At 34.3% G+C, this 25,228-nt stretch overlaps 1 protein-coding gene and 1 long non-coding RNA gene across 4 annotated transcripts in view; one reads left to right on the top strand and one right to left on the bottom strand.

The window, feature by feature from the left end:
* CCSER1 (coiled-coil serine rich protein 1) overlaps positions 1–25,228 on the top strand; it is a 1,484,089-nt gene that overhangs the window by 670,203 nt on the left and 788,658 nt on the right. For all 3 annotated transcript variants that reach the window (XM_055296996.2, XM_055296998.2, XM_055296995.2), the window contains one exon: positions 1,860–1,943. In XM_055296996.2, coding sequence (XP_055152971.2) covers positions 1,860–1,943 — 84 coding nt within the window. The remainder of the gene's footprint in view (positions 1–1,859; positions 1,944–25,228) is intronic.
* LOC134731632 (uncharacterized) lies at positions 5,101–21,327 on the bottom strand. Its single transcript, XR_010114069.1, has 2 exons — positions 21,194–21,327; positions 5,101–5,244 (listed from the first exon to the last, which is right to left on the bottom strand). It is a non-coding gene; the product is annotated as an uncharacterized lncRNA (long non-coding RNA).

The following is a 25,228-nucleotide window of genomic DNA, read 5'->3' as shown; positions in this document are numbered from 1 at the left end:
TGGGGATTCTGTGTGGGTGGCTCCAACCCCACATTTCCCTTCTGCACTGCCCTAGCAGAGGTTCTCCATAAGGGCTCTACCCCTGCAGCAGACTTCTGCCTGGACATCCAGGCATTTCCATACATTCTCTGAAATCTAGGCAGAGGTTCCCAAACCTCAACTCTTGTCTTCTGTGCACCCGCAGGCCCAACACCACATGTAAGCCACCAATGCTTGGGGCTTGTACCCTCTGAAGCAAAGACCTGGGCTGTACTTTGGCCCCTATTAGCCATGGCTGGAGCTAGAGCAGCTGCAATGCAGGCTGCCATGGCCCAAAGCTACACAGAGCAGCAGGGCCCTGGACACAGCCCACAAAACCATTTTTCTCTCCTAAGCCTCCTGGCCTGTAATGGGAGAGGCTGCTGTCCTTGCTGGGAGAGGCTCCTGTATGGTGATGGGAGAGGCTGCAGTGAAGATCTCTGAAATGCCCTGGAGACATTTTCCCCATTGTCTTGGCTATAACATTTGACTCTTCATTACTTAGGCAATTTTCTGCAGTCATCTTGAATTTTTCCCCAGAAAATGGGTTTTTCTTTTCTACCTCATGGTCAGGCTGCAAATTTTTCAAACTTTTATGCTCCGCTTCTCTTTTAAATAAAAGTGCCTGTTTCCAATAATCCATTTTTGAATGCATATGACTGAATGCATTTGGAATCAGCCAGGTCACCTCTTGAATACTTTGCTGCTTAGAAATTTCTTCCACCAGTTACCCTAAATCATGTCTCTCTAGTTTAAAGTTTCACAGATCTCTCGGGCAGTGGCAAAATGCCACCAGGCTCCTTGCTAAGGCATAGCAATAGTGACCTTTACTCCAGTTCCCAGGAAATTCCTTATCTTCATTTGAGACTACCTCAGCCTGGACTTTGTTGACCAAATCACCATCACCATTTTAATCAAAACCATTTTAGTTTCTAGGAAGCTCCAAACTTTCTCACATCTTCCTGTCTTCTGAGCCCTCCAAACTGTTCCAACCTCTGCCTATTACCCAGTTTCAAAGGTGCTTCCACATTTTCAGTTTATCTTTACAGCAATGCCCCACTCCAATCATCAATTTTCTGTATTAGTCCATTTTCAAATTGCGATAAAGAATGATCTAAGACTGGATAATTTATACAGGAAAAAGGTTTAATTGACTCACAATTTCTCATGGCTAGGGAAGCCTCAGGAAACTTATAATCATGGTGGAAGGCTAAGGGGAAGTAAAGCATGTCCTCACAAGGTGGCAGGAGTCAGAGAGTGCTCATGGAAAACTGCCACTTTTAAACCATCAGATCTCATGAGAACTTTCTCACTATCATGAGAATATCATGGGGAAAACCACCCCCATGATCCAATCACTTCCCACCAGGTCCCTCCCTCCACATGTGGAGATTACAATTCCAGATGAGATTTTGGTGGGGACACTGAGCCAAGCCATATCACTATCTTTTTAATGTAGAGTTATTTCTGTTCTACTTACTATGTATGCACAAACATGAGAGGGAATAATTTAGGAAGGTTTCCTGGTTTCTGTCCTAGGCAAATAAATTGATAGAGGCATGCCAAAAAGAAAACAAAAAACTAAGCAAAAACATATGTGTATGTGTATATGTGTGTGTGTGTGTGTGTGTGTATGTGTGTCTACATGATTATAGCATAAAAGCATTTTTTGGATACATTATTTTTTGCAACTAAGATTATGAAAAATATCATACTGTAGAGGGAATTTGAGTTTCATCAGTCAGATGCAATTATCTCCCACTGTGTGAAGCTGACTTTCCTTATCAAGAGCAAAGTAAAAGGGCTAAGCCTATTATGCCATCTCTTTGATGTTTTTATAGGATATAATGAAAGATGAATGCTCGATGCTCAAGCTGCAGCTGAAAGAGAAGGATGAACTCATTTCCCAACTTCAGGAAGAGCTGGTAAGTGATAACAATACTTGGCCCACAGAGTGTACTTTCCTTTCAAGGTTATTTGTTCCACACCCTTATTTATTAACACCAATGGCATTAGTTATTTGTAAATCCTTCCAGTGGTTCAATCCAATGATCAGTTTTTATAATTCTGTCATGAAAACTGTAGATCTTTGACAAGCTGAAGAATAGAAAGGATGTTTTATAATATATGTGGAAATGTATATGATTCCAGAAACATATCACTGAACCAGGATTAAACATTTCAGTTGTATCTATCAGAAATCTTGAAGGCTTAGGCCACATTGTTTTTGTAAAGCGCATGATTTAACTCCATAAAGCTATACCTAAAGACACAGATCTATAATATAAAGCAAAATACTTGATCTAGCAAACAAAACCAGATTTTACAATTTATTTTTATAAAGCCATCAAAAATGTATTAACCTAATGAGACTTCTTGTTAATTTATTATATAGTTCCCAAATTATGTAAAAATTATACCAAAATATGAAGTGTGTGTAGTTCAGGTTTTAGAGTGTGGTTTTTAATGTAATATCATAAAAAGAAAGGAATTATACTTTCATAATATAAAAATGCATTTGGTAGATAACAGAGCAATGGGCATTATTTTTTCTAAGTATGTCTTTTCTATTTATGAATATTAACAGTATTTTGCAATAAAATGTGCACTTGATGTAAATTTTAAAAGATAGTACACTAAAACAATAATAGAAAGAAATAAGAGATATTTTTAATTATCATTAATTTTTACACTAACAATAAAGAAATAACCATGCAATAAGAGAGACCCTGACTCGTTATCAAGATCAAGATACAAATCCTTCTCAACATATTTTTAATGATTATTTCAGACTCACAATAGTGTATTATGTAATTATTGAACATAGCTAAATTACAAAACAGACTTTATAGACCATCAAACTTCTGAGGACTCCTAACATATTGGTGAGATATTAGAGAAATTCAGAGCATAATTTATAGACTCTTCACAATGGACAATGTTTTCCCTGAAACTTGACCTTTATTTAAACAGTGTTCTATGATTGGATTGATGCTGATCATTGGTCCCATTAACATGTTACTGTGGCTTTAGAAGACTTATAAACTAGTACTTAGGATAAGAATAGTATCACAGACAAAAGGAACATGTGTTACATTACCGAAATAACTTTTTATAAACCTATAAGTAACATATTGTAGTGTCAATTTTATATATTACATAATGAAAACATTTATTTAAATATAGCCTTCTTGGTACATATTATCTAATAATGCTTTTTTATGTGGCATACAAAAATATCTTTGAGTTGACTAAATATCACATATAGATATTTATTGCATAATGGATAAAATAATCAATTTTAACATAGCAGAGTATTTATTACTTTGTCAGAGCGTGCTTATTTTGAATTTGGGTAATTAATTCAGAAAAGAGTATTCTTTTTTTCTCAGCATTAGTTATGATCAGTTTGAAAACATTCATATGCAAGAAATCGGACCTTCATTTGCTGAATTAAATGAAAAAGAAAATGATTACTTTCAAAGACAGTATGCGTAGTTATAATTTAAAAAATTTATTACACCTCCATCTAAAAAAGTCCTATATATTTTTTTTCTTTTCTTTATACTTGAATTACTCAAATTGGCTACTTAGTTTCTAAAATTTCTCAGGTAATAATCAAGCAGCATTTTAATTTTGTGCTATTGTAGTTTTCATAATCATCTTGAATATTTAAACAGGAAAAATGTTAACTTTTAAAAATATAGTTTATTTGATTAATTAAAAAGGACTGCAGCTAAGGGGGAAGTATGTAATTGGTGATTCAAGAATTTTACTTAGAGGAAACATGATTGGAAAAAAATTGTCATTCAAACTGGATTTGGAGCATGGATGAGAAATGCCAATCACATAGGCCAATACAAACCCCTTGCCTCCATGGAAAATTTTGGTCCTACTATTTCTGATCCTGGTAATAAATAACTTGTGACATTTTGTTATGGTGGAGGTTAAATTTTACACTTATGCCTTACTTACATTGAAAATTTCAAAAAATGTTAGAAACCAGTTGAGTTATACTCTACTATATACTACAGGTTCATAATCTTTAATAATTTAAAACTGATTCAGTTTTCTATTCTTTCTCATGGGTTTCTGATTTCTTGACCACTGTTATTATCACAAGCAATTGTATCTACATGTACACTATAGAACGAAATTAGATGTAATTGTACCAAGAAAGGCTTTATTCCCAATTAGTAATTAAGAGAGTTTTAAATTTTTTGATTATTTATATTTTTTAGTTAGCCTCATCAATATGGGAGGAGTTGTAAAAAGTTAGGGCTATAATGGGCCTAGAAAAAAGAAATGTTTTGCTTTTGCTTTTCTTTTTTTTTTTTTTTTTTTTTTTTTTTTTTTTTTTTTTTTTTTTTTTTTTTTTTGTTAGAATCTTGCTCTGTCACTAGGCTGGAGTGCAGTGGCATGATCTCAGCTCACTGTGCAACCTCCACCTCCTGGGTTCAAGCGATTCTCTTGCCTCAGCCTCCCGAGAAACTGGGACCACAGGCACAAGCCACCATGCCCGGCTAATTTTTGTATTTTTAATAGAGACAAGGTTTCACCATGTTGGCTAGGCTGGTCTTGAACTCCTTATCTCAAATTATCGGCCCACCTCGGTTTCCCAAAGTGCTGAGATTACAGATGTGAGCCACTACTCTTGGCCATAACAAGGTTTTTAGTCATTTAAATGCAAGTGTTTTAGTCATTTCTTTTTAGGGCATGGTTTCTCAACAATAGTACTAGTGGCATTTTGTTGTGTCTGTGCTGTGAATTGTAGGATGTTTAGCAGCATCCCTAGCCTCTCTCCTCTAGATGCCAGTAGCACCTCTACACAATGCCAAATGTCCCATGGGGTCAAAATTGCCTCCAGGTGAGAACCACTGCTATAGGGATATTAGATTAAATATGTAGTCCCCAATGAAATGGTATGTTATAGAAAAAACATCTACTTATAGATACCCAGGGAAAAAAAAAAAAACAACTCCAGAACAAGGGAGGCACCTTTCCTTGGGCTATTAAATATGTAACTGTTTGTACACTATATTTATCTGCTAAGGCTACCAAAACAAAATACCATAGATGGGGTGGCTTAAACAACAGAAGTTTATTTGTCAGAGTTCCGGAGGATAGAAGTCTGAGATCCAGTGCCACAGTGATTGGATTGTGGTGAGGGCTCTCTTCGTGGCTTTCAGATGGCCATCTTTTTGGTACGTGTTCACAGGGTCTTTCCTTGGTGCATGCATATAGGGAGAGAGAGAAGAAAGAGAGAAAGAGAGATCATGCAAGCCCTCTGATGTCTCTTCTTCTAAAGACACTAATCCCATCATAAGGGCCCCACCTCATGGCCTCATCAAAACTCTCATCATCTCTCAAAGGTCCTGTCTCCAAATATCATCACACTGGGAGTCAGGGCTTCAATACGTGAATTGTGGAGCAGGGGGAACAATTCAGTACATAGCACATACTCTTTGTGCTCATGACTGTTTAATATTAGCAAGTTCAGTTGTGGAAAATTAGAGAGTTCTACTGTATATTTTTTTCCGGCATTAAATGCACATTTCAAAAATTATCATTCTTTTCTACCATATGATTTCAAAATTATTACATTGGCTTAATTCTTTTTTATTGCTGGGTGGGTAGATTTAACAAAGCATAAATACACTAAGAAACTGAAAATAATAATTTTGATTTAGGATTATATATTGATATTGTTTGGGTTAACTATTCAGATTATTAACTGCATTTCTAATGTGAATGTATTTTTGTATTTTATAGCCTCACTTCCAATTTATTCCTTCTTTTTCTTTCTAAAAAGAAAACAATAAGCTGTTTGTACTCTTAGGAACAATTTTAAAAAGTCAAAACTTATTATCCCTGAAATATTTATGCATTACTTACCTTGGTGATATTTACTGTTTTCAACAGATCAAGATAAAAACAATCACTTGTAATTGTTTTATTATGTCCAAAGGGATATTAAATGTTAGAATATTAGAGTGTCCTGGGATTATATATGTGCTAGGCAACTAATTGGAGAAAACGAGAAATACATTCTGTAGCCAGAAGTTTGTAGTATGGTAAACAGAGAGGAAACTAGTTCACAGCATGGAACATCTACTCCCAACTCTTCTATAATAGAACAAAATCTTCTCTGCATTAAATAAGAAATAGAGCAAAGGAAAAATTTCTTCTCTTCTTCTTCTTCCTGGGGCCTTAGCTTTCTTTACTTGAGGAGAAGAGTGAGTCAATATGGTGACATGGAAAATTGGGATATGAGTTTCTTGTCCTACCTCTAATCTTAATTGCCTGTGTGACCAGATTTAGGTATTTTTCTCTATTTAGGCACTGGTTTCTTCAACTGTCAAATAGTATTACCATATGTTTTGGTCTGTTTTGTGCTGTTCTAACAAAATATCACAGACTGGATAATTTATGGTAATTTATAAAAACAGAAACATATTTCTCACAGTTCTAGAGGCTGGTAAGTTCTAGATCAAGGAGCTAGCATGTTAGGGCGCATCTCTCTGCTTCCAAGATGGTGCCTTGAAAGCTAAGGGAAGGAATGCTTGTGCTCACATGATAGAAAGGCAGAAGAATATGCATCTGCTCCTGCAAGCCCGTTTTATGGCAGCTTTAGTATATTCATGAGATGGAAGTCTTCACGACCTAAACATCTCTCCATAGGTGGCACTTCCCAACACTGTTTGGGATTAAGTTTTCAATGCCAGAATTTGGGGGGACGTACTCAGACCATAGGACCATAACATTAAAAATATTACATATTTATCAATAGTGAATTTGATAGATTATAGCATATTTATATTTATATAACTGTATTATATATTATATATATTTTTATAGCTATGTTGCTTATAAAATTATTAAGTGGAGGGAAAAAGCAGATTTTAGAACATGATGTGAAAAATATATATTGTATAGAAAGTCTAGAATAATTAATAGTATTTATCTTTGAGAAATTAGACTGTTCAATTTCTGCTTTAATTTGGTAATGTATCATTTTTAATAAAAAATATATTACTTGTATAATCAGAAAAGCATCAGACTACTTCTTTGGAAAATAAATGAAGAATTTCAGTGTTTAAACACATTGAATGGTTTTCACTCTGTGATCAGTGTGTGTTGGGGGAAATAAGGGCAGCAGAGGGATCCTGTGGATTTCCATTCCCCACCCACTTAATGATAGTAGTCCTCATTTCATTGTTTTTCGCATGTCATTACTTATTACATTATCATTTCAATCAATAAGCAGTTTTTACTTAATGCATATCATTATACTCCATAAGATTTTATTTGATGAAAAACCACAGCTGAGAACAAAATCAAGCAAACAAACCAAAACACTGAACAAGATGATTGCTAAGAACTACTATGAACTATTAAACAGGGTGGGAAATGAGAACAAAAGCTATGACATACACCTCAGTGAGAATTATTACACATCATGGTGATTGGAGAGAATATTAGCTAATTGAGGGCATGGAAGAGAACCAACATTCAGAATCAAAAATAATAGGAGGACTTTTTTGATAATTAAATGTTTGGATATATATTTTAAAATATAGGTTCTATTTATTTTGTAGAATATATTGGACTTTTTGAATATTAGAAATACATCTCTCTTATCCAACAGAAAGATTTAGGGATTTTACTAATTTAATTTATTAAGATATTTAAAGCATAGCTATAGATTTAGACCAAAAGTCTAAACATAATAGCTAAAAGTATGCATAATCATAATTAATTATAATAAAAGGTATTTTAAATATTTGCATCATAAGTTTAATTTATTACACTTAATGATATAAAACAGAAATATTTTTATCACTTCTAAGAAAGTTTCAGTGTCTTTCCCTCAGCTATTTAGTGAAGGTTATGTTGAAGAATGCCACGTAATTTTATTGCTTATATGATACTGAAGGGCATTGTAAATATTATCCTCAGGTGACTAAAATAAATTGGAGAGATTTGTTATAAATATTGATGGCAAAGTGTAGTCTTGTGTTTGGGGGGATGGATTTGTTCTTGTAAATGATTATTCATCTTATCAGTGGTTTCAAAAACCTTATAAATGGTTTTACACTATGGATGAAGAGTGTGTACCATAGGACATCAGAAATTGAAGAAAGTATATTTGGTATTTATTAATAAATTCATTCAAAATATTAAGTAAGTTAGAGTTAAATTACAAATGAAAACATAATAAATTTAGTTAGTTCTATGACTGTGAAGTGAAGAATTTAATTGCCCTAATTGAGGTTAGTAGACGGTGCTGTGAATCTACTGTTTTGATTTGGATGACAATTTACATATACACTTTAAAAAATGTTAAACAGATTTGTATGGATAATCATACTACCAAATGTAAATTGTCAGCAGTTTATCATTCTGAACTTTTAGGGTTTCTACCATTCAGAATTTTCCTGTTGGACACTTTTGTTTTCTAGCTGATCTGGGTAAAATGTATCAGATACAGCTTTCTATGTCTATTTCCGTAAAAACATATGTGTTTTGGCTGGGCCTGGTGGCTCACAACTGTAATCCCAGCACGTTGGGAGGCTGAGGCAGGGGAATCAGGAGGTCAGGAGTTTGAGACCAGCATGGCCAACATGGTGAAACCACATCTCTACTAAAAATACAAAACATTAGCTGGGCATGGTGGCAGGCACCTGTAATCCCAGCTACTCCAGAGGCTGAGGCAGGAGAATCGTTTGAACCCTGGAGGCGGAGGTTGCAGTGAGCTGAGAATGCGCCATTGCACTCCAGCCTGGGGGGACAGAGTGAGACTCCATCTCAAAAAAAAAAAAAAAAAAAAAAAAGTTTCTATTTAAAAGTCCAGTTCAAATGGGTCACTGGAAAAACAAAACAGATTTTCTGAAAAAGTAAGTTTATTAGCCCTCTGTAAAATAAACACTTTAATAACAGCCCTTAATAACATGATTTAAACAAAAAAGCAAAACAAAAATACTTATTATGTTTTCCTTCATAATCTTTCTCTGTTTACTAACATTACAACATCTATACTTTTCAATGCTAGTGAAATTTAACAGTTACCTTCACCACCACATCTTTTTAAGCAGTAAGGGAATACATTGACTGTAGGAATAATGTATGACTATTATCAGAGGCAAAAATTTAAAACATGTCGGTAATGACAGACTCTTTCCTAAGAAGAATTTTTTGTGGGTCCAAATTCTAAATGTAGGTCACGATTAAGTTTTAAACTTCACACACACACATACATATACATAGACACACACACGCACATTTTTCCCCACAAACTTAAAAATTTTTTTCAATTATCACATTTTTTAATTACCTGTTCTTTAATAAACAATGCATTTTTAAATGGAAGCGTAACTAGGAGGTCTTTCAGTTATGGAGCTGAAACACTCAAGGATTCCACCACACAGTTTTATTTTGAGAGTTAAGTTTGTGATCTTAAGTCAGAACCTTCCAACTAGCTTTAAACTGTTTGTGTTTCTAAAACTTGAGGTACTACTTATCAATGTATTCAAATATAGATTTCAAAATAAGCAATGAGAGCATAGTTATTGTAAAGACAAAGACATGGAACTTGAGATACTTAAATTATGTCAGTTAATAGTAACCATTTGGAGTATTTATTTGTATTTAAGATTGAAAACAAAAGAATAGTGTGTGAACTGTGAGCTCTCTATTTTGGGGGGGATGTTTGGACATTTTAGTTTATAATTAAATATTCTACTGAATTTTAATAATATCTTTAAAACTGAACTTTATTTTTTATTTTAAAATGTTAATTTTACTTTTAAAATTAAAGCACAATTAAAAAATAAATGTTACATCAAGAGTACGATTTAGTAATTACCTATACTGTATCTTTTGCAGACTTTTTTTATTAAACAAATATTACATTTACTAAAATTTACTTTTTACTTTTTGACATAATAGTTTACATAAAGTTAAATAAAAGTTTTAACTAGCTTAATTTCTTTTCTGGCCATTACTAATATTAATTTAATACCATATTATTATTTAATCCTATGTTTTTCTTTTAGAAGAGGATGGTTAAAAATAAGCTTTTCAGGCATCCATTATAATAGATACATCATTGAGTTGAACACTTTTTCCTCCTGTAATGTAAATATGAACTCAAGAAGGCCAGGCCTCATTAAAAAATGTTTAAAAACTTATATCCCTTTCCGTGTTATTCAACCTACTTTGTTCTCACTCAAAGCAAATATTGAAAATTATATTCTTACTTGAGTGTAAGTAAGCATATAAACAATCATGTTTCTCCAGCCTTTTCAAATGTCATTTACTTTATTAATTGTAAGGCAACTTCTTGGCTCATTTGTTAACAATTGAATAGCAAAACATGGGACTGAATAAAGGCACTTGTAGAAATGATGATTTTTGAAAAAAATTGAAGGCAATTGAAAAACTGAAAGTGTATCATTATGTGTAATCAGGTTACTATGCATAATAAAAAGGGGGAGCTAAAAATAAAAGACTAAGAAATACATATGGCTAACTAGCACTTTATCAGAAATCTAGAGAGAAGAGTAATTTTGATTTGATTTTAAAATACTTTCAGAATTCAAATTGAATAAAATTGTATGCCCTTCATGCTTTAATAACAGAATAATTCCTGCATGATAAGAGAAACATTCTTTGTGCATGAAAATCATATCATGAATTTATCTTAAAAGTAATTCCCCACTTGCTCTACATCCTATTATAATTTATGGTATTATTTCATGCTAGTCATTTTAGAATAGAATATTACAGCTCCATGGATGATTTACATAGAAATGGACAGCTGTAAGTACTTTCAAATCCTCTTTCTTTTTCATATTTAGGAAACATTACGAACAGAAAAGTAATAGATTAGGTATACTTAAACATTATTAAAGTGTCAGGCTACTTTCCTTCTTTTTTCAGGAGAATTAATTGCATATATTCCAGAAAAGGCTTATCTCAGCAGTAATTACTCTCCTAGTCAGCTCTGTGAGACAGATGTAGAGTGTGAATGTGACAGTATCCTATGATACATAATGGGGATTGCCTCCAGTTTCTTACACACTCCAGTACCCTGATGAAGAGCTGCCAAAAAGATACAATCTTTAATATTCAATGGAACTTGCTGTAGCAATAGTACATATTTGTTAAAGTCTTTATCACAAAGGGTTGTCATATTGCAGTACAGCGTGGATATAAGAAAATAATTGCTCTGTGATTTAAATGCCAATAGGAAGGTGTTTTACCTTTAAGGCATAAATTGAGTAAAAAATATTCCACCATCTTGTGTTCAAATTAGGCGTGTAGTTGAAGTTAATTTATACATAAAGTTAAATAGTTGAATATTTTGGATATTTTAAATTTATTATATAAGCTATGTCATATAATTTACAAACTATCTTCTTTATTTTATACTTCTTTTGTTATACTAATCAAGATTCCAGTACTTAGAGTAATTTAACAAACGCAACAATTTAAGTAGTCAGTGGGATGTAATGATAGCCAAAGACTTAGAAAAAAAAATATAATGCATGTTCCTGAATTATCATGGAAATTAATAATGTGCAGAAGGGGAAATATGTGTTTTTTTATGTGTAACTGGGCCATCAAAAACAAAATTATAGCAAATTTAGTTTAAAGATGTAATTGGCTTTTATTAACAATTTATGGGCCGGGCGCGGTGGCTCATGCTTGTAATCCTAGCACTTTGGGAGGCTGAGGCGGGCGGATCATGAGGTCAGGAGATCGAGACCACGGTGAAACCCCGTCTCTACTAAAAATACAAAAAATTAGCCGGGCGTGGTGGCGGGCGCCTGTAGTCCCAGCTACTTGGGAGGCTGAGGCAGGAGAATGGCGTGAACCTGGGAGGCGGAGCTTGCAGTGAGCCGAGATCGCGCCACTGCACTCTAGCCTGGGCGACAGAGCGAGACTCCGTCTCAAAAAAAAAAAAAAAAAAAAAACAATTTATGAATTGGTGGCATCTCATATAAAGATTTACAAAAGATCCTCCTCTGGGCATGGCAAAACAATTTTTTTTTTTTTTTTTCTTTTTGAGACGGAGTCTCGCTCTGTCACCAGACTGGAGTGTAGTAGTGCAATCTCAGATCACTGCAACCTCCACCTCCCAGGTTCAAACAATTCTCCTGCCTCAGCCTCCGGAGTTTTTTGTGTTTTTAGTAGAGATGGAGTTTCACCGTATTAGCCAAGATGGTCTCGATCTCCTGACCTCGTGATCCACCAGCCTCGTCCTCCCAAAGTGCTGGGATTACAGGCGTGAGTCACCGCGCTCAGCCCAACAATTGTTTTTTATAAGGTACTTTGAATAGGAACAAGGAAACAAGCTAATACAAAAAGTGGATTGTTTAACATCAGGTTACTTCATGTTACTTTCCTTGTAAAAGTTAAAGTGGAGGAAACTTCCTTATTATGCCCAATAAAACTAGCTTGTTTGGGATTTGGCTATCACCTCTACATGATTTCTTGGAAGGCCAGAAAAATAAGTTACCTTGAGTTTGGTGACGTGGAATCTTAACATGAATGACTCCATTTTGGTTCCGTCTTTTGGAGTCTAGTACAGAAGCTCAGTCCAAAACAATGGCCTCCTCCTTTATTTAACAGTATGTATATAAATAAACATGTAATGTTCTACTTCACAATAAAGTATGTTTAAAAATTTGAAAGTCAGTCTGAGCCAGGGACTTTGACTGGAGCAAGTGTTAACATGATGAAGGAGTGGAGTGGTATCTGTCCTCAAGCAAGCAAAGGGAGATAGGCTTACATAATTTTAATAACAATAGCCACTAGCTACTGAGTTCCTAACCTTTGACAGGTACTGTGAATGCTTTAGGTTTATTATTGCCTTTACTTTTTATAATACAATTGAGAAATAAGTATTATTACTCGCAGTTCATTCATAATAAACTAAAATTCAGGGGGATTATGTGATTTGTTTAATTCTGCATAATACATGACAGGTAATATTGAGAGGAAAATCTGTCTGACTCCATGCACATGTTATTTTCCCTATTACGTCAAACATATTTATAAATTACAGAGAGATTACAAACATATTAGTGCTATAAAATAGGATAACAGTTCACTTTTGCTACATATCAATACCGAAATAAAAATAATAGCTACTATTTATAGATTGGTTGCCATTCATCTGGTAGTAGCAGTCAGACTTGGGTGGTCAGGGCAGAAACTCTTGTGGTGTTACTGGCAAAGCCAGTCCCCCAGAAGTGGGGGGGTCTTTCCCTGTTCAGTGTTACAAAGCCATTATATGAAACTGAAAAATGAGCATCAAGCAGTTCAGGCTTTATTTGATGGCCGTGGGATTGAGAAGTGGGAGCACAGCTCACAAATCAACTTCTCAGCTCCTGAGAGCTGGAAAGTCACAGATAGAAGGCTACTTGAATTAAGGCGTAGAGCATTAAAAGCAAGGGGAGGAATATCCATGCATTTTCTGGGAATAGGCAGAGAAAATCTCAGAACCAGAGTGCTGCCTTCCTTTTATGGTTTCTTCTGGTCATTGTCATGATGGTTAACTGTCATGGCACTGATGGGACTTTCATTTAGCATGGAAATTAGATTACAATAAAGTTAGAGTTTCTTCAGAGCTCAAGTGAGCTGCCATCCTGGATACCACTGGTCTCAACTGGCCTGGTCAGGTTGGGAACTTCGGACCACAAACATCCTGTTCTTACAAATTAGGAGAGTCAAGGTGGGGTAGCAATTTAGCTATGCTATACAGGCATTACACTGGGTAATGATAACAAAACAGAAAAATTTATTTTAGAGGAATCACCTACAGCCACTTCTTCCAGCCTTGGAAGTGAGAATGGTGGGTTTCATTAAAAAGGGCATAGGGTATCACAGACACATTTAATGTCATTTTAGTAATCATGTCCTATTTCGTGGACACTCTTTATATTTGAGTTAAACATATTATTACTTGTAAAATCATGACAGCATTATCAGAGAGATGAAAAGAGAACAATTTGACTATCTTATCTAAAAGCTGTGTAGGGGAGGGAAGAATTTTGCCCTCTGAGAGTTTAATAATTGAGTCTGTTAAATAATCCAACAACGGGCAGATTAATAGGAGAATAGTTACACAAATTTATCATGTGCACCAGAACATTGCAGGAAAGACAAGTGAATACCCTAAAACCAAGTGATATTTATCATTCTTATATACCCTGTTTATAGAGCCGAGGGGGAAGGGGATGTAGGCAATTTATAGTGGTTTTGGGAAAAATGAATGGGCCCTCAGAAGAATACATGGTGGTTTGTGACAAAGTTGGTCTGTGTGTGGTGCCTACTTCTTGTCTTCCTCTCCTGTGATAAGAGTTAATCTTCCCTGGTTGATGCAGCCCTCGGGGAGAGGATTGGCAACAGCTGTATTACTTTCAGAGGCGCTGTCTTTAGCCAGATAAGGGGAACTCTGAGAAAATGTCTGCCTATGTCCAACACACCTCAAGTGCCCTCAATTTGAAGTAATTAGCATACCAAAGTGGCATATTTTGAAGTTGCATTTTCTGAACTCTTTCAGCTGAGAAAGCAAATTTTTTAGTGATTTAAAATATATATTTATATTTTTATAACATGTGTGAATGCAATATCTACATACTTATCCGTACGTCTATTTTATATCACTAATAAATCTCCCATAGTCAGCCAAATACAGAGCGAGAGAGTGGTCAAAAGTGAGGAGAAGCACTAAATTCAAACAGCAAGAAGTATCTCATGTCTTCTGATGAAATATTTTACTCAGTGGATGAACAAAACAAGAATGGGCTGGAGATTGTTTTTAAAAATTTAGTTTCATCTCACTTTGCAACTCTTTGAGCTATTCTAGGACTATTATAGTTTCTGTAAGGAATAAAAAGGAGGATTTCACCCGTTGTAATCCCACTAGAAGCTTGAGCTTAAGTGTTTTTCCTGTGTGTCCCCTTTTTACCTTCAAATGTGGCTTTACCATTACTTGTTTTTCTCACTTATTGGTGGGCTCCTTAATGATAGGGGCCTTGTTCTCCTATATAGTCTCAACATCTAACAAAGCAGGCAATTAGTAAATATTTGAAAGAATTAATAAAATTTATATCATATTTTTTACTCTTACATTTGTTAGGAGAACTTTTAGAGAATAAAGCAAGACAATGTCACATTATTAAATTATATAAATGAAAGATAGAAATGAAAGGGGAAAGAAAGACTGTGAGTTTAGGTATATAATTTCCTGGAGGAACCACTAGATGCCAAATAAGCATGTGGGGATGTCACCTAGGAAACTTAAATGCAAAATGGGTATCACCATAAATAACAGCAAGAAAATAAGTGGAGGAAGACAGAGCTATGAAATGATCCAAAGACAAGTAGTCAAGAGAAATTATAGAAGTAAAAAGATAGGGTAAAGTTAAAATTGATTCTAATCTAAAATATTCTAGAAAACAAAGAAAAACTAAGGAAACAACGTTCAACAAAACCATGAAAACTTTTCAAAAATTTAGGAAGTGCTAAGATCATCTGTTTCTCTTTATTTCACCAGAAAAACATCTTAGTGAAATAATACAATTTGAAGCCTCTCTTAAAAAGCTGATTTTTTAGATAGAATGGTTTATAATGTGAACAATTCATAACAGAAAATAGCTATGGGTAGGAAGTTAATGAGACTGGAGAAAAAAACAGCTACACTAAAACATAAGTACAAATGAAAGAGTTAAAATAAATTTAAAATGCCAAACACGTTCATAACCTATATTGATGAAAGTATTGTTAGTGGTGGCAGAGATCCAAGTTACCATGAGTTACCAGCAGCCTGTCTGTATGGGTCCATAGTAACTTCAGTCCTTGCTGCCTCAGAAAGAATTTGACTGAGGGACATAGAGCAGAAAAAGAGACCGAGGCAAGTTTCAGAGCAGGAGTGGAAGCTTCTTTAAAAAGTCTTCAGAACATGAAAGAAAGGAAAATTTGCCTGGAAGAGACCCAAGTGCACACCTGAAGGTCTGCGAGAGAGTAGATGACAGCAAAAAAGAGATCTTTAACCTTGATCCTAGAACTTTATAGGCTGGTCTTTTCCTGTAATTCTTTCCTTAGGATGGGCTTCCTGCATGTGTAGTGCTTTCCTTACCTTTTGGAATTGAGCACATTCAGCGTGTTTAGGTAGTTATATGCATGCCTATCTGAGGCTTCCTTCCTTTTTCCAGTGGCATGTGTTCTTGAAACATCACACTTCACCATTTTGACTGTTAACACTCATGCCCAAGAAGCTGCTTCTCCCTGAGGCCTACATTCAATTAACACTTCTAATGTTAGCCTGTGTGGACCATCAGGAGATTCTCTCCCTGACAGCCAAATTATCATTTCTAGAGAGGCAATGCGATAATTGCCAAACCATCACCGGACATTTCTAGTGAGTGGGGGAGAGACCTCTCCTGCCACGCTCATGCTTAACTACAGCATAAAATGTTGAGAAGTATATGAAGCAAATAATTGTTCATACTATGTGTCAATATTATGCTATGCCATTTACTTGTGTATCTTACCTCACCCTTGGCCATACTTTTTTCTTTTATATTGAGGAAACCAAGGCTCAAAGATGTTAAATAAATTTCTCAAAGCTGCAAAATGTCATTTAAAGAATCTAAGCATAGGCAAATTAAATTTTACTATGTTTGCTATGGAGAAGCAAAAAGTGCTTCAGTGTAAGGTTCCTTCACTCAAATTATTTCCCACTGTTAATAGCATACACAGACTTGTGGAATGTGAGACTGAGAGGAACAAAGCAAATAGAGACCAGTCAATTTGATGGTTATGGGGATTTCTGAGCTATTTAAGTTCATGGAACTTTGTTGCTTTGGAATGAGAGATCCTTAAAATTCTTCTAATTGACACAGACGCAACTGCCCATTTTTCTGTTTTACTAAATTCCCAATCTCTACTCTATTTTGCAGTTTGCCAGCCAAGATGAACTTGAATCAGTAAAGTCCCCAAAGATTTGCGGCTGCCAAACACACCCTTCCTTTTTTCTCTATTGTATAACTTTTGTTAATTGTCCTTGGACTATGAGCAAACAACTTTGGTAGTAACACTAAATTACTATTTAAAAAGTGACATGTGTATTTTAATAATAAATGCTGAGGAGTGAATCATATCTAACACTAATATCACAGATATCCCATCCATATAAACTCCCTTCCCACTGTCCTTTTTCATGTTAATCTGTAATCATTTCACTCAGCCTGTATTCCACTTACTGTTCCCAACAATTCTGGGTATTATGTTGGTTTTACTGTCAGTCTCAATATATTACAAACAGGGGAACTGAGGTTCAGCACAATTAATGAACTATCTCATTAGCTAACAAGCAGTAGGAAGGTATGCGCATACTAAGGTATGCGTCAGTGTGGTCCTACACTACCTTTGCTGAAGACTGACTTCTTTATGCGTGATATGCAAAGAGATACCATTATGGAGAAAGGAAGGTAGGGTTGAATATTTGAAAAGGTATTTGATTATTGATTTTTATTTCTTAGTGGATTTGACCTTTTCAATGAAGAATAATAGGTACTGTATTCATTGTTTTCTATCATTTTGCACACTGAGATATTGGATTGCATAGCCTATCTTGTTAAAATCTGTCATTTAAGAAAACTGTATCATTATATAATTTCTATTGATGAGCATTTATATATTTTTTCCTCCTCTGAACTTTGCCACAAAAGGCATATTTGTTTTAGCAAACACTGATAACCTGCTAGGAAGATGAGAATATGCCTATTACACTGCTGAAGATTGGCTACATAATTTGTTTGAGTTATCTATAATATGTTGCAAAAGGCAGATACTTGGCAAGTTTAATGCCATCCATCTGATGTAACTGAACTTAAAGTTGGATGAATAGCACTTCATCTCATCTTTGAAACTTTACGAACATGACTGTTATTATCTCAACAACTAACGCTGCTTAAAGAATGTTCATTATTTGCATATCATTTTTTTTCCACAAAATAATACCCTTGACTAAATATTAGGTAAAATTTACTTTAGACTATATTTTTGAAAACTTTTTAAATGAAAGTTATCTAATAACAGAAGAGGAAAAAATTATGTTACCTAATATTCCACTACCCCAATATAGCCTTTTTGATATATTCATATGTCTCTCCCTACTCCAATTTTTATATACCTGAAATGATAATGGCTATATGTTTTGTATCTTGCTTTCTAATAATTGTATATCACATGTATCTTATATGTGTAATTACTTTCTTAAAATAAATGTTCAAAACTATGATTAGTGGAGTAAAGGGCAAGACAGTCTTTTTACAAGCGTCAGGTATTACTATGTGACTCTTTTTGTCCTAGTTCGGTGTTATAAGCAACAATTTACTAGTAATGTTATCTTTTGTCATTTGTCTATTAAAACAAGCATATATTAAATGGATTGCCTTCTTGAAATAAAATACAATTTTAATAGATTTATTTTTCAAGTCTTCTCTCCATAGTAGAAATGTCTGCAAATGAAGAGAAAATTCTTCATTTCAGTTGTATATATTCAACTAGAGCTATAGGTATAGATACAGATAGAACATGTGATGATAGAAGCAAATATCTGAAAATAGTTTTCTGAGCTGCAGTGAATGAGCAAGCTATATACATAATGAAGCTTTTGTTTTCTAGTGTGTGAAAAAGTGTCTACTTCTTAAAAAACTGAAGAACTTAAGCATCTTCATTGCTTTGAGTTGACTTTTTTTAATGTTTGATGATTCCTCTTCTATGATGTATACTGAACTAAGGTTACCAAAGTGCACCATCTTTGAGATCCACAAAATAAGAAAATAGTGTTTTTTGGAAACATTTTTTGTCAGTCATTAAGCAAATGATCATTATTTCTTTGGTCAGTTTACAATCTGCAGAAATTTTCCATGTTCTTATTTTAATTAGAAATATTTGACAATTAAAAATCCACACCAAAGGATGCTGACAAGGCCAGTCTTTGTCAACACTTTATAGTTTTGTCCTTCAGAACTAAACGGTGTGTTCTTCTTAAAGAGAATATTATGGAACAATAAAATTGCAACATTATTTATAGTGTTCTTCCATAGAAAAATTACTAAACTTACTTTTGTAAAGTATATATTTTCTATGTATAAATGGGAAGAACCAAATCTACTGATAATCAATATATGTTATCCTATTTATAGTCATCTTTGAGAGAGCAGGAAGATATTAAGCAATTGGTGTTACTTTAAAGACAACGGTCTTTCGTTATCCATGGCTTTTCAAATAACCTAATGGGCTTATCCTAATTTTCTGTGCGGCCATAACAAAAGACTTGAGACTGGGTAATTTATAAATAATAGAAATTTAATTCTCACAGTTTTGGAAGCTGGGAAGTCCAAGATCAAGGAACTGGCAGGTTCAAAGAACTGGCAGATTCAGTGTCTGGTGAGGGCTTTTTCTATGCTCCCAAGATGACACCTTGTTGCTGTGCTGTGTCCTCAAATGGAAGAACGGATAAAGAAGAGGGGCCTACCTCATTTTCTCCAGCCCTTTTATAAGTGACTAGTCTTGTCCATGATGGCAGATCCTTCATGGCCTGATCACATCCTAAATGCCTCACCTCTTAATAGAGTTGCATTGAAGATTAAGTTTCAACATAAATTTTGGAGGAGACACAAACATTCAAACCATAGCAGGGCTACTTCCCTTTGTCTAATAAGACAGTGCCAAATAGCCTCTGAAGTTATGGAGCCTACAGATGGCCATCTTATTATGCCTATTCCTTGGATGTTTCTTTTTTTGGCAATAATAAAAGACTTATGATGAATATTTGTGCATACCTATAAATACATTTCATTTGTTCACTACCAGCCAGTCCCTTAAGAACCAGTGTATAAAATGGTTCATGACCCACTAGCACTCAAATACTTAATGAATAAATGAATGTATTATTCTTAGTAGAAAAAATACATTTGTAATCTCTCAATTAAACAAACAAACCCTTTTCCTGTGGCTTGAATGTGTCCCTCAAAAGTTGGTTGTGTTGAAAACTTAATCCCCAATGCAACTTTGTTGGGAGCTGCGGCCTACACTCCTCCCAACAGTTGGTCTTCACCCTCAAGAATGGATTAATGTCATTACTGGGAATGGGTTGTTCAATTGGAGAGTGGGTTATTATAAAGCTAATCCAGACCCTGGTGCCTCTTTTTGTCTACTCTGTTTGCTTCTGCTTTCTGGCCTTCCACCATGGGGTGACGCATACCAGATGCCAGTGCCATATCAGTCTCCAAAACCATGAGCTACATAAACTTCCTTATGAATTACCCAGTCTGCAGTATTCTGTTATAGCAACAGAAAATGGATTAAGAGAATTTGATGTGTGCAACTTTAAATTAATTTTTGTGTATTTTAACAGTTTAAAGGCAGTCCTCTGTAAGATTCCAGCAATCAGCCCTCATGGAAGCCTCAAGCCTATTTTCCTTCCTAGTACTCACAAGGTGATTTTTAATAATCAGGATAAAATCCAAAGTGAATCATTTATTTCTTGCTAAAAAACTTTTTAAAAGTTATTAGGATTCCACATATCATTCTCAAAGAGTAAATCAAATATTAGCACCTCAGTAAGTTGAATAAAGAATTGATAATGAACACCACATTGATGCAAGATGCTACTTGATTTAATAGTTTCAATACAATCTCCCTCTTCCCATTGAAATTCCTTAGCTATTTACAGTGCAGAGAGAAAAAAATAATAGTTCTATTCTAAGAGTAGTAGTGAACAGTTTTCAGGTGTTTATCACTATACAAATTAAGAACTGTGCCTATATTTTGTATAATTGCATCATACAGCTGTATTAAATCTTATAGTGTCAAATATTAGATATGATTTAATAGTATTAATAAATTTAAACCCATTTTAATCAGTTTTCAGAAAAATACCACCAGATGCTGTGTTCAATGTAATTTCTTTGAATGTTCAGTTACAGAAAATGGTGCTCAGTTGCAGACTGTATTGTACCTTTTAACACCTGATGTGTACATCCCATGTAATGGAAAGGGCGACAATAAAATGGGGATTCAAAGGAAATAATATGGCAGAATAAGATCTGTAAGCACGATCTTATTTTCTTTTTTCGTACAGAATACTTACAGTTATTGAGGCTTTCAGAAATTGGAAGTTACCTAAAGCCACTCAAGTTGCCTTAAAAAACAAAACAAAACTGTCTGTAGTTAACTTGATATGCCACTTTTCAAATGTTTCTAATATTTATTCTATTTATTTTAAAGTATGTTTTTCATTTGCATCTACCAACATTTATTCTTGGGCTTTTAATTTTACCTTTTTCTGGCCGGCCTGGTGGCTCACACCTGTAATCCCAACACTTTGGGAGGCCGAGGTGGGTGGATCACGAGGTCAGGAGATTAAGACCATCCTGGCTAACACGGTGAAACGTCGTCTCTACTAAAAATACAAAAAATTAGCCGGGCGTGGTGGTGAGCTCCTGTAGTCCCAGCTACTCAGGAGGCTGAGGCAGGATAATGGCGTGAACCCAGGAGGCGGAGCTTTAAGTGAGCCGAGATGACGCCACTGCACTGTAGCCTAGGCGACAGAGCGAAACTCCATCTCAAAAATGAAATGAAATGAAATAAAATTTTACCTTTTTCCAAACTAATACAGTTGCTTACAGCTCATATTTGAGCTTCTAAATGCAATGCTATTAGACGTATTTGCCACTTCATATTTAAGGCCTTTTTTACTGTGTACAGTATTTATTACCATGGAGCCAAGACACCAACCTGCAAGGCTCTAATCTCAGTTCAGCTATATGTTTAGAATCACTGTGTGCTGTTCATACATGGGATTTGCCCCCTGAGCATATTTTATTTAAATCTGGTTGCAAGACATTTTTTTTTCTTTCTTCATACATCATTGATAACATCTAATGCTTTGTTCAATAGCACCTGGAATTTTCATCCAAGATGACAGCTTAGGGAAATTGAATTTTCCCAGAGAGGTATCTCCAACTAGAATATAGTTTTAATTTTGCCAAGTTGAAATAAATCGTACCAGATTGTTTTATTCTATGCAAGACCTGTGGGAGACTTTTGCTGCAGTCTACAGACTCTCATGCCATTGTGAAATGTTTGCCTTATGGACAACACAAGGTCTGGGGCATAATAGTGCATGTTTGCTCATTTCTAGTGACTCTACTTAATTAAGTCTAGAATACAAGCATAGAGACTCTGCTTTGTGAATCTGATGCTCTTGTATATGACTTAAGATTATGTCAGGATTTGGGGAAAACATTCCCATTTTGGTAGCATTCCCTACATTTTTAGATAGTTTGACTTCTGTTCAGACCTGGCATGAGATTTTTGATATATGTGCAAATGGTGTGATACTGTTGGGTAAAAAATTCTTAAGTACAATAAAGTTGACAAGTAGGACTTCTGTCCATCCACATCCATGCCCCACATTCCCTGATCTTTTTAATAATAACGACAAAAACATGATCAGTGTGCACACAGAACAGAAATTTAGATCAAACTAACCTTTGGGTCTGGCATCCTAATGAATGTATTAGTCAAATGTCACAAACTGCACAAAAGCTTTTGTATTAGAAAAACAAACAAACAAAAAAAACAAGCTTAGAATGGATGAGTAGATGCATATTCTTCTGAGCTTCCTTGACTCACAAGCTTTGCTTTGAGAGTCACCTTTCCCCCCACTGCCCTCACTGACTCACTCTTGGAGTTTCTGGTACATAATTAAGACATATGGACAAATTCCCAAATTCTAGTGCTAAGAATACCAGCAAAGGTGGATTTACTATGAAAATAAATGAAGTTTAAGTTCATGAACCTTCACCTATACCCATCCCTTCCAAGACTTGATTTTCTTCTAGGAAGTTGTGGTATGAAGCAGCAACCACAGCCACACACTAGAGTGTGTGGGCCACAGAAGTCCTGATCTGAACCCTGGACTGGGTGGAGTCTTGGATGCCCGCACTACCTTCATGTCCCTTAGAACCCTCAGAGGTAACATTCCTCTGGTGGACTTCATCAAGTGTTCATCCCCTAACTTTGACTCCAAGGAGAATGATCTGAATCAGATGTTGCTCTGTTCCCTGGTCTAGAACTTTGCAACAAAACTGCTTGGCCACTTGGCCCCTGTTTTTCTCAAGAAACAAGTAACTTCACTGAGCAAAAATGTACCAGTGTGGCATTTGCAATGATCAGTTGAAGCTGAAAATACCTTTTTCTACCACTAATAATAAAAACAAAATTTAATCAACCAAATCAGAGGCCACACTGAATCATCTTTCTATTATCTTTATAAAAAATATTGTAAAAATTGCTGTCATATTAAGAAGCAATCAAAGCATATGAAGCCAAAAATAAGGAAAAACAGTATTATAGATGACTCACATTCAGTTAACCATAAAAATGAAATAATATGCTTTTCTAATTATAATTTTTATTTCTGGAATTTGTCAGTTTTAAATAATTTGTGATTATTTTTCTTCTAAGTATATATTTATCTATCAAAGTTAACAAAAAACAAAATATATGGGCACTAAGAGGCACTCTAGAGAAAGACTGAAATTTTTTTTTGAGTATTTGAATTACCCATAATTACAAATTTTAGTTTCTCATTATTCCCAATACATTTTATATCCCTTTGTTTATTTTGCTTAGTTAGATAGGATGGAAATCTTGGCTTTCTGTCTTTTCCTGTGCAGCCCTCTGCAAATTATTTTCCTAGCCTATTTCTTTATCTGTAAAATGGAGATTATAATACCTACTTCATCATATTACTATGTTAAACAAAATGTTTTTGAAGTACTTAGTACAATGACTGAATACAAACAAGTAATAAATAGTAGGAAAGTCTATGTTGATTATACTATGTAAAATAAGTATAAAAAAATCATGAGACAGCAGTGTAATATTCTAAGACATTGGAAGAGTTTAAAAGAACAGTTTTGGAAAACAGTTCATACTTGCATGTACTAAAATTGAGATGCCCATGGGACATCTTAGTTGAGATAGCTGTTAAATATTTGGATTGCAGATCTGGAACTTAGCAGAGAATTACAGAGTTATAAATGTTTAATTATCAGTGTATCAGAAGTAGTTGTAACCATGAGTAAGGATGATATTATATGGGATAATGTTTAAAGCAATAAAAGGATAGATTTGAGGATAAATCCCAGTAATGATATTTGGTGCTTAGTTTTTTTAGAATTATCAAGGAGTATAGAAATTGCATACTAAAATGCCCTGCATAATTTCTAGCACATAGTAGCTATTCTGTACACTTTATTGTTTATTCTTATTAATTTAAGCAATTCAGTATAAAAAAGAAAAAACCCAATCTTTTTAGTCTATCAAAATTTAAAAGAAGACTTCTAAACATTAATACAGTAATGTTGTATATCCCATATAAATCTATATAAGAAAATAAATCCTATAAACTAAGATACTTTTAAAATATAAGAATATGAGTACTTTTTTTTAGTGAATGGGATCTTCATGGTTTTTTTTATTATTAGAATGGAAGTGACCCTGGAAGCTTTCTTATTGTATTTATTTTAAAACATTTCAGTTGTACAATTTAATTCAGTTGTCTAATAATTAAAATAAATTGTGTAAATACATAAATTGAATGAACTGTTTTCTACTATTATGTACATATTTGAATTCAATTTATATGATCTGCTCGATTATTTTTAATAATTTATTAATATGTATTTAAATATAAATATTTCATAATATTTTTAATAATGTTTGCATTTCTTCTATATTGCTAACTTCTTTGAGAAATATTATTATGATCTTTGTCCAAGGAGCCTATTATCTAGATTGAGAATCTAAACAAATACAAAGGTAAGCAATTAGTATCATCTAATAAATGTCTCAGTTAATTCTATCACACACTTAGATCAGTTTATCAAACATGGGTAAGAACATAATTTAATTAAGCAGAGCATGTTTCAGTAAACAAATGTGAGTGAGCTTTTTATAAAGTTTCAGATTCAACTACAGGTTATGAAACAAGTGAAAACTAAATATGGGATAGGGCATGGAACTGTGCCCTCCCCATGTGTTACATCTAGAGAGCATATGCCAACTGAACTTGCTACAGCTTCATTGTTGCATCATACCCATCAAGAACCAACAG

Source organism: Symphalangus syndactylus, chromosome 10, assembly GCF_028878055.3.
Source record: "Symphalangus syndactylus isolate Jambi chromosome 10, NHGRI_mSymSyn1-v2.1_pri, whole genome shotgun sequence".
Classification (NCBI taxonomy): Eukaryota; Metazoa; Chordata; class Mammalia; order Primates; family Hylobatidae; genus Symphalangus; species Symphalangus syndactylus.
Note: the sequence above shows the minus strand (reverse complement) of the source record. Positions and strands in the feature narration are given on the sequence as shown.